This window comes from Stegostoma tigrinum, chromosome X, assembly GCF_030684315.1.
Source record: "Stegostoma tigrinum isolate sSteTig4 chromosome X, sSteTig4.hap1, whole genome shotgun sequence".
Lineage (NCBI taxonomy): Eukaryota > Metazoa > Chordata > Chondrichthyes > Orectolobiformes > Stegostomatidae > Stegostoma > Stegostoma tigrinum.
Genome location: NC_081404.1, coordinates 13,266,703 through 13,286,702, shown reverse-complemented (window position 1 = coordinate 13,286,702; position 20,000 = coordinate 13,266,703). Strand labels below are relative to the sequence as shown.

The window sequence follows — 20,000 nt, the reverse complement described above, 5'->3', positions numbered from 1 at the left end:
AGACACACACACAAACACATAGACACACAAAAACACACACACAAACACACACAAACATACACACACACAAAAACACACACTCTCTCTCTCTCTCTCTCTCACACACACACTCTCTCTCACACACACAAACACGCACAGAAACTCACAAACACGCACAAAAAACACACACACACAAAAACACACACAAACACACACACAAACACATAGACACACAAAAACACACACACAAACACACACAAACATACACACACACGCAAAAACACACTCTCTCTCTCTCACACACCCACACTCTCTCTCTCACACACACAAACACACACAGACACACACACACGCACAAAAACACACACTCAAGCCACACACACACACAAGCCACACAAAGACACACACACACACACACACACACACACAGACAAACACACACACAAACACACACACACTCACACACACACTCACACAAGCACACACACACACTCTCTCACACTCACACAAACACACACACACACTCACACACACACGCGCTCTCTCTCACTCACACACACACAAACACACGCATACACACACACACGCGCTCACTCTCTCACTCACACACACACACACTCTCTCACTCACACACACACAAACACACACACACATACACACACACATGCACACACACACAAAAACACACACACACAAAAACACACACACACAAAAACACACACACACAAAAAAACACACACACATGAAAACACACACACATGAAAACACACACACAAAATCACACACACACAAAATCACAAACACAAAATCACACAAACACGCACACAAACACGCACAGAAACACACACAAAAAACACACACACAAAAACACACAAACACAAACACGCACAGAAACACACAAACACGCACAGAAACACACACAAAAAACACGCACACAAAAACACGCACACAAAAACACGCACACAAAAACACGCACACAAAAACACGCACACACACAAACACACACGCACAGAAACACACACACACGCACAGAAACACACACACACGCACAAAAAACACACAAACACGCACAAAAACACGCACACACAAAAACACGCACACACAAAAACACGCACACACAAAAACACGCACACACAAAAACACACACACACAAAAACACACACACAAAAACACACACACACAAAAACACACACACACAAAAACACACACACACAAAAACACACAAACATGCACAGAAACACACACAAAAAAACACACACACAAAAAAACACACACACAAAAAAACACGCACACACAAAAACACACACACACAAAAACACACACACACAAAAACACACACACACAAAAACACACACACACAAAAACACACACACACAAAAACACACAAACATGCACAGAAACACACACAAAAAAAACACACAAAAAACACACACACAAAAAAACACACACACAAAAAAACACACAAAAAAAACACACACACAAAAAAACACACACAGTCACAGAAACACACACACACAAAAACACACACACACACAAAATCACACAAAAACACACAAACACGCACAAAAAAACACACACAAAAACACACACGCACAAAAACACACACACACAAACATAAAGACACACACACACAAAAGCATAAAGACACACAGACACGCCCACAAACACAAACAAAAACACACACCACAGAAACACAAACACACACACACACACACACACACACCTGTACACACAAAAATGCAAAAACACAACACACACACATTGGGAACCTTTTTTCCACCAGAAGCCCCAGCCTCTACAATCTGTTCTGATTGTTAAGCCTTTCCCAGTTCCTGTTGGATCCTTGCTTATCTTTTTTGAACCGCCTCCAGTGAATCTGTTGGGTTTGTTTTTATATAGAGTGTGGAAGTGAAAAAGAGTAACCACCAGAATCCCTGCTTATCCCAGAGCCATGTTCCTGCCACTCAACACACGCACACATGCGCACGCTGCCTGTGCAGTACAGGAAAGGAAATAGGCATTTCTCAAACACAGCTTGGCCAAACACTCACCACCACTGCCCCTGATGCTGCAGCTATGCCCAGCAATGCCAGTTTCCTCAGTCCTGGGCAAACGCCTCAGCTTGCTGCCCGTTTGCCAATGAGCAGGAAAACGCAGCACAACCAGCTGCTTAGCTATGGATGCAGGAGAGCTGTGGAGAATCTGTTGCAGATGTAGCTTTCCACAGAGCGCAGAACATGACTGCTAACATATGGTTCCCATTTTTTATATATATAAGAAACAGACAAGGGCTTAACTTAAGAAAGACCCTTTATTTGTCAGTGAGAAACTTTTGCAGTACTTCAGAGGAGATTTTTTTTTTCTTTTCATTTCTCTCCGAGTTGAGTATTGGCAACAGAGAGAGATTCCTACACTTGAATGAAATTCCTCCCCACGTGCCCTTCCTCTCCCCTGACACACATCCAAAATATGCCACTGGAGCATTCACAAACAAACTCCGACACTGAGTCACAGGACGGATTGCGAGCAGAAGCCTGGTCAATGAAGCAGTTTCACAGAATGTTGTAGAGGAGAGAGAAGTGCAGAGCTTTAGGAAGAAGATGGCAAAGCTCAGGGCCCAAGCAGACAATGGCAGAATTTTTTTGAAAGATTAGATTAGATTCCCTACGGTGTGGAAACAGGCCCTTCGGCCCAACAAGTCCACACTGCCCCTTGAAACATCCCACCCAGACCTATCCCCCTATATCCCACACACCCCTGAACACTTCGGACAATTTAGCCTGGCCAATCCACCTAGCCTGCACATCTTTGGACTGTGGGTGGAAACCGGAGCACCCGGAGGAAACCCACGCAGACACGGGGAGAATGTGCAAACTCCACACAGACAGTTGCCCGAGGGTGGAATTGAACCCGGGTCCCTGGCGCTGTGAGGCTGCAGTGCCAACCACTGAGCCACCGTGCCACCAAGAAACAAGTGGGTATACGTGAGGCCAGAATTAGAGGAACACGTGTTGGGAAAAGTTCTTCAGGATAAAGGAGTTCAAAGGGTATGGGAGAGAAAGCAGGAACAGGGTACTGAGTTGGATGATCATGGGGCGTCGCACAGTGTTAGCACTGCTGTCTCACAGTGCCAGGGTTCGATCCCACCCTCGGGTGACTGTCTGTGTGGAGTTTGCACATTCTCCCCGTGTCTATGTGGGTTTTCTCCGGGTGCTCCGGTTTCCTCCCACAGTCCAAAGATGCACAGTTCAGGGTGGATTAGCCGTGCTAAATTGTCCCATAGTGTCCAGGGATGTGTAGGCTAGGTGAATGCAGGGTTATAGGGATAGGGGAGGGGGATGTTCTTCAGAAGGTGAGTGCAAGAGTGGACCGAATGGCAACTTTTCTTTGAATGGTGGAGCAGGGCCGAGTGGCCTACTCCTGCCCTTATTTTCAGTGAGTCTACGATTGGAGACCTGGCGTGGGGAGCACAATGGATTAGCAGGCCATAGGCTTTAACCTGCGGGCACTCGTCAGTCAGAAGGAGCAGGAACCAACCCTGAATTTGAATCCATTTTCCGACTGTCACCGAATTCTGAAGAGGCGAAAAGGTCGAACTAACAAATGCTGTTGGAAAGGGGTACGGACGGCAGGTTGTTGTTATCTGTGACAAACAGAGACATCCTGTGTGCGTCCTTCCCTCTGACAGTCAAAAAGCAGCTGGATGACTTGGCAGCCTGAACTCTGACCCTTGACCCCTCCGCCCTGTGAGCCGGTTTCCAGCAACAGCTGCAGGTCAGTGGAGGCACTGTCAATAAAAACAACAGGAAGGAGAGATTTCTGTGCAGCCATTCTCCATTTGTCACCCTTTCGATTAAGTGATTAAACAAAAAGCGAACAGAAACAAAATGGACGTTGGACAGCTTTTGTGAGAAAGTTTAGTGGAGGTTGAAGCCGCTTGTTTCGATGTCAAGCAGAAAATTTACTTCAGACTTTGTTAATATTTCAGTTTGTTCCCTTCCCAACGCAACAAACGAGGTCCATTTCACAAATTTGGACACCCACCCCCGGCAAATGCCAACAGAAAGTAAAAATCACAAGATGGCTTTATTTGTTGTTTCGCGTAATTTGCTCCAGGAAATAATGCGGCCTCCTCGCTCTCTGATTCCTTGCCTGGTGTGCCAGCAATCAAGAGGGAGCATCGGCTGGCTATTCGCCCCACAGAGGCATCACAACAGTGTCTTCGCCCCCAACATCCCCGGCGCCCACCTCCACACCATCAGCAGTGGCAGCCCAGTCTCAAGGAAGGCTGAGAGGTTTGAGCACTGTGTCAGAACATGGCTCTGTGGTATTATCACTGGTCTGTTAGTTCAAAGGTCTTGGGGTCAAGGTTCAAATCCTACTGTGATGGCATTTGAATTCAATATCTAGAATTAAGAGTCTAATGATGACTATGAATCTGTTCCCAGTTGTTGGGGAGAAAAGAACCTACTTGATTTGCTAATGCCTTTTAGGGAAGGAAACTGCCATTTTTATGTGACTCCAGACCCACAGTAATGTGGCTGACTCTTAAGCTGCCCTCTGGGCCATTAGGGATGGGCAAGAAATGCTGCCTGGCCAGCGATACCCTCATCCCGTTAATGAATTTTAAAAAAGATACAGCACAGAAACTGACCCTTCAGTCCAACTGGTCCCATTTGCCTGCACTCGACCCAAATCCCTAAAGTGTTAACCTATAACTTCTACAGCACTGACCCTGAATGACATTTTGCCCCTCACGAGGTTGGCAAGGGTGCTGAGGCCAACTATGAACAACTCTAGTGCCCTCGTGATTGAAATCAGTTTGTGCAGGCCAAGAAACTTGTATGGCCCCTTTCTGGAACTTGAAATCTCAGCTCAGGCCGTGATCTGGAGCTGTCGGAGATGCGCTGCTCCTTCCCAGGTTATTAAATCCTGTCTGCCCTCTTCGATTGATGGGTGAGATCAAATTGGAGAGTCCTGAAGAGGAGCAAGGGGCTCTCTCCCTGGTAAGCTGGCCAGTGCTTATCCCTCGGTCTACATCACAAACACTGCTCGTGGGATCTTGCTGTGCTCGGATTCGCAGTTGCCAGAGAAGTGAGAAACAATACAAAATAAAAACCGAAAGAACTGTGGGTGCTGTAAATCAGGAACAAAAACAGAAGTTGCTGGAAAAGCTGACCGGGTCTGGCAGCATCTGTGAAGAAAAGAAATCAGCGTTAATGTTTCGGATCCAGTGACACTTCCTCAGAGCTGGGGAAGAACAGTTCCAAGGAAGGGTCACCAGACCCGAAACATTAACACTGATTTCTTTTTCCATTCACAGATGCTGCCAGGCCCGCTGAGCTTTTCCAGCTACTTCTGTTTTTGTCCCTGAGAAGGCATATACTTTGATGCGAAGAACACGGAGAGACAATATGAAACAGAGGGTACGATTCTAAAGGGGCTGCAGGAGCAGAGGGAGCTGGGTGTATCTGTGCACAGATCATTGAAGGGAGCAGGAGAGGTGGAGAGAGCAGTGAATAAAGCACACAGTGCCCGCAGCTTCATTAATAGGGGCACAGAGTACAGGAGCAGGGAAGTGATGCTGAACTTGTACAAGACACTTGTTAGAGGTCAGCTGGAGGACTGTGTACAGCTGTGGGCCCCACATTATGGGAAAGATGTGAGCGCATTGGAGAGAGTGCAGAAGGGATTTACAGGAATGAGAAACGTCAGGACGTTGGTGAGGCCTCTTCTGGAATACTGTGCTCAACCAGTTATAAGAAGGATATTATTAAGCTGGAAGAGATTTACCAGGATGTTGCCGAGTATGGAAGGTTCCAGTTATAAAGGAAAACTGGGACTGTTTTCACTGGAGCGAAGGAGATTGAGAGGCGACCTGATGGAAGTGTATACAATAATGAGGGGTATGGATAGAGTTAATGATAATTGTCTTTTCCCTAGGATGGGGACATATCTTTAAGGGGAGAGGAGAGATTTTTTTTAAAAAAACGTGTAACGCATTTTATTTTACAACAGAGGATGGTGTGCGTGTGGAATGAACTTCCAGAGGAAGTGGTAGAAGCAGGTTCAATTATTACGTTTAAAAGACATTTAGATAAGTACATGGATAGGAAAGGTTTGGAGGGATATGGGCCAGGAGCAGGCAGGTGGGACCGGTTTAGTTTGGGATTATGGTCGGCATGGGCTGGTTGGGCCGAAGGGTCCGTTTCCATGCTGTACGACTGTATGATTATAAGTGGGGCTGTTCTCCTTGCAGAGCAGGCTAAAAAGGGAGATTTCATAGAATTTTTTCCAAAATGATGAGGGCTCCAGGCAGAGTAGAGAAAGAGAACTGTTCCCTCCCATAAGAGGGTGAAGAATGAGAGAGAACTGGGTTAAAGTGCTCTGTGAAAGCAGAAACTCAATGAGGAAAATCTTTCTCAGCCAGTGAGTAGTTAGGGTGTGGAATGCCCTGCCATTGGGGCATGCAGGAGGATGATTATTTAAATGGAACCAATGTGCGGGTTTCCAGGGAAGATGGCACAAAATTACGTATGCTCATTTAGAGAGCCCGTCCAAACACTATGGACCAAATGGACAAATCACCATAACAATTCTATGACTATTCTAGTGGCCGATAGGACAGGTGCCTGTACTTCAAAAGATCATTCATGAGCTGTAAAGTGGCTTGGGATAGCCCAAGGATCTGATAAGGTGCTACATGAATGCAACTTCCTCCTTGCATGTGAATTCGAAGGGGGAACAGGCCATTTAGCCCCTCAACCATGCTCCAACTGACCCCACAATCATACCTATTTCCAATGTCCTAACTCTGTCTTAACATTATACTATGCCCTGCCTCCACAAATCTCTCGGGACGAGAGTTCTTGTTTTTTTAAATTCCCTCTAAGGTCTGCATGGCTCAGAGTTCGGGAGTGTCCGGGCACTGGGTTCCCAGGTTTCCATCTGTCAAACCATTCCTGGCAGCGGGGTACCGTCACATTATCAAGCACCTCATTCACAGGTGCCCACGGTGGCACAGATACTACACCCAGGTAGACAGGAGGCCAAGGGACAGGTCTGTCTCACTCTCCCCTCTCTCCTCACACTCACTCTCTCACAATCACTCTCTCACACTCACTCTCTTCCCTCCGTCACATTCACTCTCTCACCCACTCTCTCACACATACTCTTCCCTCCTCTCTCACACTCACTCTCTCTCACACTCCCCCCGATCTCTCACACTCACTCTCCCCCCGCTCTCTCACACTCACTCTCTTCCCTCCGTCATATTCACTGTCTCACCCACTCTCTCACACATACTCTTCCCTCCTCTCTCACACTCACACGCTCCCACTCTCTCCCACTCTCTCTCACACTCACTCTCTCCCACTCTCTCTCACACTCACTCTCTCCCTCTCTCTCTCACACTCCCCCCGCTCTCTCTCACACTCCCCCCGCTCTCTCTCACACTCACTCTCCCACTCTCTCTCACACTCACTCTCCCCCCGCTCTCTCTCACACTCACACTCTCCCACTCTCTCTCACACTCACAATCTCCCACTCTCTCTCACACTCAATCTCCCCCCCGCGCTCTCACACTCACTCTCTTCCCTCCGTCATATTCACTCTCTCGCCCACTCTCTCACACATACTCTTTCCTCCTCTCTCACACTCACACTCTCCTCCCCCACCACACTCACTCTCCCCTCCAACACTCTCTCTCTCCACCCCTCACACTCACTCTCTCCCCCTCTCTCACTCACTCTCTCCCCACCTCACACACACACACCCTCACCCCCCTCACACGCACACACTCACCCCCTTCTCTCGCATGCACTCTCTCAACACCCTCTCTCCCGCCCCCCCACACACACACTCACCCCTCACACTCACTCTGTCCCCCCGTCACACACACTCTCTCACCCCCCTCTCTCGCATGCACTCTCTCAACCCCATCTCTCACACGCGCTCTCTCACCTCCGCCCCCCCCATCTCACGCGCGCTTTCTCTGACCCCCCACACACACACTCACCCCTCACACTCACTTTCTCCTCCCCCTCACACTCACTCTCTCACTGCCCTCTCTCACACACACACTCACTCACCCCCCTCTCTCTCTCATACACACTCTCTCACTCCCCCCTCTCTCTCATACACGCGCTCTCTCAGCCCCCTCTCTCTCTCATACACGCGCTCTCTCTGGCCCCCCACACAGACTGTCTCTCCCACACACACTGTCTCTCCCACACTCACTGTCTCTCCCACACTCACTGTCTCTCCCACACACACACTCTCTCCCACACACACACTCTCTCCCACACACACACTCTCTCCCACACTCACTCTCTCTCCCACACTCACTCTCTCCCACACTCACTCTCTCCCTGCTCTCACACACTCACACTCTCCCCCACTCTCTCTCACACTCACACTCCCCCCACTCTCTCAGACTCACACTCTCCCACGCTCTCTCTCACTCTCTCTCACACTCACTCTCCCCCTGCTCTCTCACACTCACACTCACACTCTCCCCCACACTCTCCCCCACTCTCTTTCACACTCACTCTCTTCCCTCCGTCATATTCACTCTCTCACCCACTCTCTCTCACATACTCTTCCCCCGGCTCTCTCACACTCACACTCTCCCCCACTCTCTCTCACACTCACTCTCCCCCGTTCTCTCACACTGTCCCACTCTCTCTCACACTCACACTCTCCCACTCTCTCTCAAACTCACACTCTCCCACTCTCTCTCACACTCACACTCTCCCCTCTCTCTCACACTCACACTCACACACACACACTCTCACCCCCCTCTCTCACACACACACTCTCCCACTCCCCCACACACACTCTCACCCGCCTCTCTCACACACACTCTCACCCCCCTCTCTCACACTCACACTCTCCCACTCTCTCTCACACTCACACTCTCCCACTCTCTCTCACACTCACACTCTCCCCTCTCTCTCACACTCACACTCCCCCACACACACTCCCACCCCCCTCTCTCACACACACACTCTTCCACTTCCCCACACACACTCTCACCCCCCTCCTCTCTCCACCCCCCACACACACTCTCACCCCCCGCACACACTCTCACCCCCCTCCTCTCTCCACCCCCCGCACACACTCTCACCCCCCTCCTCTCTCCACCCCCCGCACACACTCTCACCCCCCTCCTCTCTCCACCCCCCGCACACACTCTCACCCCCCTCCTCTCTCCACCCCCCGCACACACTCTCACCCCCCTCCTCTCTCTACCCCCCGCACACACTCTCACCCCCCTCCTCTCTCCACCCCCCGCACACACTCTCACCCCCCTCCTCTCTCCACCCCCCGCACACACTCTCACCCCCCCTCCTCTCTCCACCCCCCGCACACACTCTCACCCCCCTCCTCTCTCCACCCCCCGCACACACTCTCACCCCCCTCCTCTCTCCACCCCCCGCACACACTCTCACCCCCCTCCTCTCTCCACCCCCCGCACACACTCTCACCCCCCTCCTCTCTCCACCCCCCGCACACACTCTCACCCCCCTCCTCTCTCCCCCCCTCACACACACTCTCCCCCCTTCCTCTCTCCCCCCCTCACACACACTCTCCCCCCTTCCTCTCTCCCCCCCTCACCCCCCTCCTCTCTCCACCCCCCGCACACACTCTCACCCCCTCCTCTCTCCACCCCCTCCTCTCTCCCCCCCTCACACACACTCTCCCCCCTTCCTCTCTCCCCCCCCTCACACAAACTCTCCCCCCTTCCTCTCTCCCCCCCTCACACACACTCTCCCCCCTTCCTCTCTCCCCCCCTCACACATATTCTCTCACCCTCCTCTCTCACACACTCTCTCACCCCCCTGCACACAGACTCTCTCCCGCCCCCCCCACACCCACACACTCTCCCGCACCACCCACAACACACACTCTCCTCCCTCTCTCTCACAAACACATTCCGCTCCCCCCCCACACTCACTCTCTCCCCCTCCTCTCACTCTCACTCTCTACTCCCCCTCTCTGAAACACACTCTCGCCCTGCGTCTCTCTCACACACTCACTTTCCTCCCCTCTCTCAGAGAGGCACACACACACACACCCCTCATCTACCCTGCCAGGCAAAGGTAAAAGTTCCTCCGACACTGTTCCTTAGAAAGAAAGGAGTTCTCGTCACTGTTCTGGATTTATCCCTCAATCAAACAGATTATCACTGAAATACCCCATTGTAGGACCTCGTTGTGTGGAAATTGACTGTATATTTCCTACATTACCAGAGTGGCCACACTTCAGAAATATTAAATGAGCTATAAAGCACTTTGGAGTGTGAAAGGGGCAACATCTACTAGAAGGAAGAAATAAGGAAAAGTTGGATTTACGCATGCAAGATGCAGAAAGAAGCTGGCAACCTGAGGAGTCGAACAGAATTCATTGAATAATATCTTGCAGCAGACAGCAGGTAAAAATCAGTGCAGATTCCCAAGAGGAAATGCTGGCTTTCTGCTTTGCGATGCAATGGAATTCCTACAGGATCTGTCTGGGATCAGCTCCAGAAACTGCTTGCTCTCATTCAAATGAAATGTTGCACGAGAGTGCAGCTGTTTTGTGCACTCCCTGCTGTTGCAAGCCACACATTTCATTGAAATCTTACACTGCAGGATTACATTGCATTGAGTCCACAGCATTGAGATAGGCCATTCAGCCCAACGCACATCCCACCTTGCAGTCACTTCACCTTTCACTATAGTGCCCCAGCAGGGGACATACAAATCAAACAGGACTCAAAATCGAGCAGTTGTCCTTTCATACTTCTACTTATTGTCAGCCCTCAGTGGGAAATTAAGCCCCAATATTCCCAGAGGCATCACAAAAGTTAAAAGATTTTATCAAAGGATGCAAATTTACCTCTCTTTTAGACCCAAGTTGACAGAGAACAGAGACTAGATTTCAGAGATAACAAGGTGTGGAGCTGGTTGAACACAGCAGGCCAAGCAGCATCAGAGGAGCAGGATGGCTAGATTTCTGTACTTGACAAGAATTATAAATAGATTCTAGCTACAGGTAAACAATTTAAACCATCAATATTTAACTCCGCTTATTAAAACCCTTACACCCATTATAAAACTAACCCACACACACACTCACTCTCACACACACGCGCGCGCAGACACACACACACATGCATGCACGCACACACGCGCAGACACACACACGCAGACACGCACTCACGCACAGACACGCACACGCGCAGACACACACTCACGCGCAAACACACACACACGCAGACACGCGCAGACACACACACGCGCGCAGACACACACACGCGCAGACACACACACACGCGCAGACACACACGCGCGCGCAGACACACACGCGCGCGCGCAGACACACACACGCGCGCAGACACACACACACGCACGCAGACACACACACACGCACGCAGACACACACGCACGCGCAGACACACACACGCGCACGCAGACACACACGCACGCGCAGACACACACACGCAGACACACACACACGCAGACACACACACACACGCAGACACACACACACACACGCGCAGACACACACACACACACACACACACACGCAGACACACACACACACCAGACTGAGCCACCGCAAGATGAGCAGTGGGAGAAGTGCAGGAACAGTGAGGAAACACTCTTTGACCTCATTCAGAGTTCCCAGCGGGACTCAGTTCGAGGCACTCACACCTCGAGCAGCAGATCCAGCACCAACGGGTGTCACTTTGGCATTGCTCCAAAGCTTCAATCTTCTTCCTTGTCACCCACGGCACCAAAGGAATCCTTTCCAAAGGCAAATCTGCTTCACCACCACCCCTCCCACCCAAAGAACCAACCCTTGGCTTCAAGAATGATTAAGAGCAGGGCCAGCCCACTCAGCATTAGTTCCCCTTTTTCAACAAGAAGAACGAGAAATCCCTCAACCTTAGTTTTGAAAACGTCCCCATTCAGGGTACAAAGTGGTTGGGCTTTGACACTCCTTTGTGTGGATCGATGTTTCAGGATATTAATCCTGGCCAGCCTCAATAACGATCAGCTCACAACCCCTTTGTAATGGGCTCTTGTGGTGTGGCTCTTGTAGAGTGTCCCTGCCTGCGATCCGGGAGGCCCAGGCCGAAGTCCCACCTCGCCTGGAGGTGTGTATTAACATCTGTGAATAGGTTGTCTCAGAAAATATTCACGCTCCCTCATGTTCGATAAAAGATAAAGTGGCCACTGAAAGTACTGGAGATACAAGTCAGCATCAGGAAAGGAGACACAAAAATAAAAGTGACCAATTTGTTGAGGTGTGAAAGGAATGTGCTCAGTGCTGAAAAGTGTGCACTGCCAGAGACACAGAACTGGTCAGACCTGAACCACAAACTGTCCACTCTTTGCTCCAATGCCAATCCGATCTCTCTTCCTTGCTCTCTCTCCCTCTCTTATGTTGAGCGCCTGCAGCTGCTGGCTCTGTCTTTCACTGAAGGCACTGACCTTTAAATAAGTGATTTTTTTAAAAAAGGGATTAAGGTTTTGTTACAAGGCAAGAAAATCAGCTCCAATCATATATCTGCAGGCCACTGAACCATAAGTGCTCTGCCTGCCTCAATATCTGACCACTTTGGCTAGAAGACTCCAGGCAGCAGGGATCCTATCACCTTTGGATTAATACCAACCGATTCATTACACAGTCAGTCAATCGAATTTCTCTACACGTATGAGAGTTACGCCTGGGTCCCACTGTTTGGTGTAAAACCCACTGTTGGAGTCTAAGGAGCAGCTACATCAGAGCCATGGTTAGACGGTGGGAGCAGTACTGGTTATTCCACTAGAGATCAAATCACTTCAAGGCATGTCAATCAGATATGCACTGACGCCAGACAAAGTGAGCTGTCCAATTGCTGTTAATAGCCCAACCAGAAACTCAATTATGATAAACCTTTATAAATGTGCAATGATCCCAACTGACATTATCACTGGGCACAGACTGAAATCTACCTTCATGGATCACATTCGTTCTTAAATTGAACAAGGTGGTCTTTCACCAAAGTACGAGCACACAATGCTGCAGATTTGCTTTAACAATAAAACAGAGGTTTACTTCAGAAATGATAAAATAGAATAAACCAAGCTATTTTCATATAGCATAATTTGAAAGGTTTTAAAACACACATTAAAAATACAATATTCCATCAATCCCAACATCATCTTTTACAATACTCAAACACCTGACTTTACTTTCTTTCAATCCAGATTTTGATTATTTGCACAACTGAGCTTAGACTTTCTCAGCTTCAAAAACACTTCAGGATTCTAATCAAACACTTCTGGCCTGGAGCTTTTGACTAAAACCTTTACACTGAGGTAACCTATTCCCTAACAATCTTGAACTAACTCCTTTCTCTGGGGAGAAACTGTTTCTTATATCTAATTTCCAATAAGATTTCTACAAACTGAAAGTCAAAAGCTTTCCAAATTATGGGCTTTACCCCTAAACGAAAGCAAAACCAATTCCTAATTCTTCTAAACTGAAAGCAAGCTAATGGTTTTCAATGTGTGCTCTGTCCAATTATAAAGCACTCACAATGCAAATACATTTCTGCAACACTCCAGGGATGAGCTTTCGTACACTTTTCTTTTCTTAAAAAAACATCATGGCTCTATTAATAGCGACAAGTTAATTATTAAACCCTCCAAACCCCACATGCCACTAGTTCACAATCCAAACCCTAAGAAACTTCAGCTATGTTAGATCGGAGAAACTGGGGCTTCGTCAGGATGAAGGGGCAGTGCTGTGAAAGCTTGTGATTTCAAACAAACCTGTTGGACTACAGTCTGGCGTTGCGTGACTTTTGACTTTGTTCACCCCAGTCCAACACCAGCGCCTCCACACCATGTAAACAGCACTGACGATGGTGTTCAAAATCATGAGGAAACTTGACTGTGTAGATTGGATAAAGTGTTCTCATTGCTGGAAGGATCAAGAATTAGACGACACAGATACGATAAAGAGAAAAAGAACCAGAGGGACCATGAGGATTAACTGTTTTACACACTGCGTGCGAACAGCTCTGGAATGTCTGGCAGACAGACTCAATCAAGGTCTTGAAAAGAAAACTGGATCATCATCTAGAAAGGAAACATTTGCAAGGCAACTGGAAAAAGGCAGGGGAGTGGGGTCAAGGTGATCGCCCTTGCAAAGAGCTAGCATGGGTGCAATAGGCCAAATGGCCTCCTACAAAGTAACCATTCTGTTCCACAATTCCCCAGTTTCCTGAAGGAGGAGAGCCTGGTCTGTGCCGACATCTCAAGAACAAGTCGGTTAACAGCTCTGTCTCTGAGTAACACACATCCAGGAAAGGGTAAATCTGTCAAAACAGACTGAGCAGCAGGAGAGGATTTATTACAGCCTTGGTGGGAGCATGGTCTGGGGATGCTGAGCATGGGATAAATTTCTCCTTTTTCAGCAATGCTCCTCTGCCATAATTACACCAGATTTGCTCGAGTTAGATTCCAGCAGCTGTGTTCATTCAACTACAGTCACATTGGGAGTTTTTCACCTGATTTCAAACTTTCCAGCGCTACGTGAGGGAAAGATAAATCAGCAGCCCCTGCCAGCAGTTATTCAGAACAGATTTCGCTCCTGCCCAATGATGGGCACCAGAGGGGCACTTTAACAAATCACAAAATTGTGACAGGGCAGAAGGAGATCATTCAGCCCACTGTGTTCACCCTGGTTCTGTTCCCTAGTGCCAATCTCCTGCCTTTGCCCCATATCCCTGCACACCATTTCTATCAATGCCATCTTGAATGCCCGCTTGCAGGTACTGGCACAGTAATGGCTGCCAACTCGGTTTGAATATATTTAGGAGATTTAATCACACGACGGTCCATTGCCAATCACGCCATCTGGTCAAACAGCCTCTTTCTCTCACAGCTTTAACACTGCAAAGCTAACTCACAAAAGCACAATGAAAAATATATTTCAAACAAAGTGTCACGCCCCTAATGAATATTTCTGGCAGAACATGCCCAGGATACGGATCTTTAATTCCTGGTGGGATGGAACCCTCGAATCACACTGTGCCTTCGCCAGCTGCAATCGTGCCAGTTATCATCCGCGGCCAATGCCCACACTGACCTGTGCCACACAGCCTAGGCTTGGCCCAACTTTGGATCCCATGGAGTTGCTACCACTGCCTCGAGCAGGGTTCAGCAGGGTTTAAAAGTCAGTTCGCCAACCATCCACAGTTGCTGTGGATTCTCCAGGAATTAAAGGCTGGTTGCTAGGATACCGTTTCCGGCAACCCTAGGAGCTTACTTTTCCAATTCACTTTGAATCCTGCCATATGTTGTACAGTCGTGGCTTATATTACCCATGATGGTGAAGATGGCAGCAAGAGATGGGCGAGGCAGGCTGTTTGATTGGGTGATCCTTGACTACCAATCGGGTGACAGAACATGTCCTTGTTCCAACTGGGCGAGGCAGGCGAGTGCGCAGTGATAGGAACATGTCAGGCGGCCAATGAAATTCGCCAGAGCCCCGGATAGGTCAGAGATCGTCAGATACTTCCAGGAACGAGGGCTCCAGTGGAACAGAGGTAGTGTCTCTATCCTGGTGTTCAAATCCCAGCTACTCCAGAGGCGTGTAATGACATCTCCAAATACATTAATTGTAAAATATTGACGTACCTCCAGGAATATGCCCGACCCAGGTGAGCTGGCAACCCACTTTGCAAACAGCTGCTACCATTCATGTTATTGGTATGGCACAGGAAGATGCCATTTTTGTTAGGCATCCTGGGCAGGCCATTGGAACTTTTTCTTCCCAATTGCTCATTGGCACAATGTTTACCTAAACCATCAGGGCAAGAAAATCCACGCACTTTTCAACCTGCTGCCACTTCCTCGCCAAGAGATTGGCGGGGTGGGGTGTTGGGCACTATGGCACAAATGCCTCAGGTGAGGATCACTACCTCTCCCAAGTGCCACTCGGCCATGGGAAATCCAAAAATTCTACATCCGCCCATCGAGAAACGCATCAAATGGTGAGTGAGGCAAGTGTGAATCTCCCAGAGAGAGACCTTCCCGTGCTCAGGAGCAAACAGGTGGCCGTGGGCGCCTGGCATGCGTGGCCACTAAGACGCTCGCATTTCTGCAGCTTACCGCGTGCTCAAAGCAGACCCGAATCACGAAAATAAAGCTCATTCCCGAGATTGCATTCCACTGCGAGAGAACCAAAGAGGGATTTGCTGTCTGTTTGCTCTCTCAGTACCAGGCTGCAGTCCCGATGGAACGTTCACTTGTTGCCAGCTCCGAGCCAGAATTCCTTTTGCAGTGCTTTGCTCCGTCTTTCCTGCTGCTGTTGTCCCGGTGTTTCCCTGAGGATCAGGCCTGTACGGAACGTCTCTGCCCTGCTCCAGACGAGCTCTCTGCGCCAGCTCCGATTTTAACCGCTCCATCATGGAGAGTCACACCTTCAGTTGGCCACACACTAGTTTTTGGGAGCACCTCCTCTTACTCCTCTCAGGCACTCCCGTAAACCTCCCTCTTCAACCCAAAGATCTCCTTACGTCAAGTCAGGTTTGGAGGTGCAGCTGCACACAACGTCGCTACAACACTAAAGGCACTATTTCAATGAAAACGTATGAAAACTAAATTGCGATGAACAATTAATTGTTTCAACTGGATGAGCACTTAAAGGAAATAAACTTGTGGAGCTACAGGGACAGGGAATGGGGCTGACTGCATTGCTCTACACCGAGCCAGCAGAGAATCAATGGGTCAAATAACCTCCCTCTGTGTCACAAATGACTGCATTGGAACAAAGAGTCATAGACCTGTGTAGACGGGAAACAGACCCTTCGGCCCAACTAAGATATCCTAAATTAACATAGTCCCATTTGCCAGCATTTGGCCCATATCCCTCTAAACCGTTCCTGATCATATACCCGATATAACACGGTGTGGAGCTGGGTGAACACAGCAGGCCAAGCAGCATCAGAGAAGCAGGAAAGCTGACATTTTGGGTCCAGGCTCTTCTTCAGAAATGCTTGGAATGCTTTCCGAGAAGGGTCTAGGCCTGAAGCGTCTGCCTTCCTGCTCCTCTGATGCTGCTTGGCCTGCTGTGTTCATCCAGCTCCACACTTTGTTATATCAGATTCTCCAGCATCGGCAGTTCCTACTGTCTCTGTTCATGTCCCCATCCAGATGCCTTTTAAATGTTGTAATTGTACCAGCCTCCACCACTTCCTCTGGCAGCTCGTTCCATACACTCGTACTGCAATGGGTTGGAGGGTTTGAGCTATAGGGAGAGGCTGAATAGACTGGGGCTATTTTCCCTGGAGCATCAGGGGCTGAGGGGTGACCTTGTAGAGGTTTATAAAATCCTGAGGGGCACGGAGGGCGTGAATAGTCAAGGGCTTTCCCCAGGACAGGGGAGTCCAAAATGAGAAGGGCAGAGGTTTTGCCCACCTAGAATGCTAGCAAAAGCTTTTGAGAAGCAAACCACCTCGAAATAGAAGTCAAAACTTGCGCAAGTAGCTCTAGGCCATGGAAATCCATCAAACATAGCACTCCTTTGCAAATGTGTAGCATGAAAGCAGAGGGCAAGGTGCTCGCAACTCCAGGAAACACAACTTGCATTTATATAGCCTCTTCAACGTGGTAAGCATCCTGAAACATTAGCAAACCACATTTGACATCAGCACACCGAGGCAGGCGATATTCAGGGTGTCTTTTTTTGCCGAAAGAGAAAAGATGCGTCAACGGGCCATCTGTGAGAGTTGGTCAAGGAGGGAAATCTCCTCCCAGCAAACAACTGGAGCTCGTTAACACTCGGATGCGAGGCCTCCAACTTGGAACAAACAGGAATGGAAACCGATCCTGAGGGAAAAGTAAACTGTTCTTTTTTTGCGCACTTGCAATAATACTTCCCTGCGTGTTCCCAGCTCTGGAATGTTATTTGTCACAGTTGATAAAGTTTGACAGTGTCTACAATCTGAACAATTGGAGATGGGGAGGGGGGTGCACAGGGGGAGGTGGGTGCACAGGGGGAGGTGGGGAGGGGGGTGCACAGGGGGAGGTGGGTGCACAGGGGGAGGTGGGGAGGGGGGTGCACAGGGGGAGGTGGGGAGGGGGGTGCACAGGGGGAAGCAGGGAGGAGGGTGCACAGGGGGAGGTGGGGAGGGGGTTTGCAGAGGGGGAAGTATGAAGAGGGGTTGCAGAGGAGGAGGTGGGGAGGAAGGTGCAGAGGAAGGTGCACAAGGGGAAGCGGGGGGGGTGCAGAGTGGGAAACGGGGAGGGGGAGGTGGGGAGGGGGGATGCAGAGTGGGAAGCGGGGAGGGGGAGGTGGGGAGGGGGGATGCAGAGTGGGAAGCGGGGAGGGGGAGGTGGGGAGGGAGGTGCACAGGGGGAAGCAGGGAGGGGGGGTGCAGAGGGGGAGGTGGCGACGGAGGTGCAGAGGGAGAAGCGGGGAGGGGGTGCAGAGTGGGAAGCGGGGAGGGGGAGGTGGGGAGGCGGGGTGCAGAGGGAGAAGCGGGCAGGGGGAGGTGGGGAAGGGGGTGCAGAGGGGGAAGCGGGCAGGGGGAGGTGGGGAAGGGGGTGCAGAGGGGGAAGCGGGCAGGGGGAGGTGGGGAGGCGGCGTGCAGAGGGAGAAGCAGTTAGGGGGGTGCAGAGTGGGAAGCGGGGAGGGGGAGGTGGGGAGGAGGGTGCAGAGTGGGAAGCGGGGAGGGGGCAGGGGGGAGGCCGGTGCAGAGGGGGAGACAGAGGAGGGCATATCCATGCAGTAACACCTTTGATTTCTTTCAGTTAGCAGCGTGGTGTTTCAAACGTTCCGCCAGCTCCCTCGCAGATTGTCACCGTGGAAATGGACACAAGGCACAGTGAGTTGCAAAACTTGTGGAAGTAGGAGCTCGGGCCTCTCGGGCTGGTGGTGCTGCAAGCCAGCCAGAGCTTATGACAGTAGTGGACTCAAGCTAGTGGACCTATGCCTCACCACCCACTTCACTTTCAATAACAAAACCTACAGACAAACCAACGGTACACCCATGGGATCTCCGATATCAGGGTTCTTAGCAGAGGCAGTAATGCAGAGACTCGAACAAACAGCTCTGCCAATCATCCAACCCAAACTTGGGGTCCGCTACGTGGATGACACCTTTGTCATCACTAAACAAAACAAATTAGAGGAAACCTTCAAGACCATCAATAATACCCTTACTGGCATAACATTCACAAAAGAGGAGAAAAACAACAGCAAACTGCCATTCCTAGATGTCACAGTAGAGCGAACAGCCAATGGGGAACTTCAAAGCAGCGTCTACAGGAAAACAACACATACGGACCAAATACTGAACTACAGGAGCAACCATCCCAACACCCACAAACGAAGCTGCATGAGAACATTATTCCAATGAGCCACCACACACTGCAGCACAGAGGAACTACACAGAGCAGAGGAAAATCACCTATACAGCGTATTCAAAAAGAACGGGTACCCTATGAACACAGTCCGCCGATTCCTCAGCAATAAACCCAAACAAACAGACAAAACGGGCTCAGAAACCTTAACCACTCTCCCCTACATCAAAGACATTTCCGAAATGACTGCCAGACTACTCGGACCGCTTGGCATCAGGGTAGCCCACAAACCCACCAACACACTAAACTAGCAGCTCATGAACTTAAAAGACCCTATACAGACAACAAATAAAACGAACGTCATTTACAAAATACCTTGCAAGAACTGTGACAAACACTACATTGGACAAACTGGCAGAAAGCTAGCCACCAGGATACATGAGCATCAACTAGCCACAAAACGACATGACCCACTATCACTCGTATCCTTACATACAGATGAGGAAGGACACCACTTTGATTGGGACAACACATCCATCCTAGGACAAGCCAAACAGAGACACACACGAGAATTCCCAGAAGCATGGCATTCGAACCGGAACTCCATCAACAAACACATTGATTTGGAGCCCATCTACCATCCCCTGAGAAAAAGAACAGGAAATGACATCA

The 20,000-nt window shown here is 49.7% G+C and overlaps 1 protein-coding gene across 3 annotated transcripts in view; it reads right to left on the bottom strand.

Annotated features, from left to right (window-relative positions):
* Positions 1–20,000, bottom strand: part of LOC125448246 (transmembrane protein 198-like) — a 109,710-nt gene that overhangs the window by 72,341 nt on the left and 17,369 nt on the right. Inside the window, exon 2 of one of the 3 annotated variants that reach the window (XM_059643480.1) lies at positions 3,517–3,766. The exons of the other annotated variants lie outside the window; for them this stretch is intronic. Coding sequence (XP_059499463.1) covers positions 3,517–3,533 — 17 coding nt within the window. The 5' untranslated portion in view covers positions 3,534–3,766. The remainder of the gene's footprint in view (positions 1–3,516; positions 3,767–20,000) is intronic. 3 annotated transcript variants of the gene reach the window in all.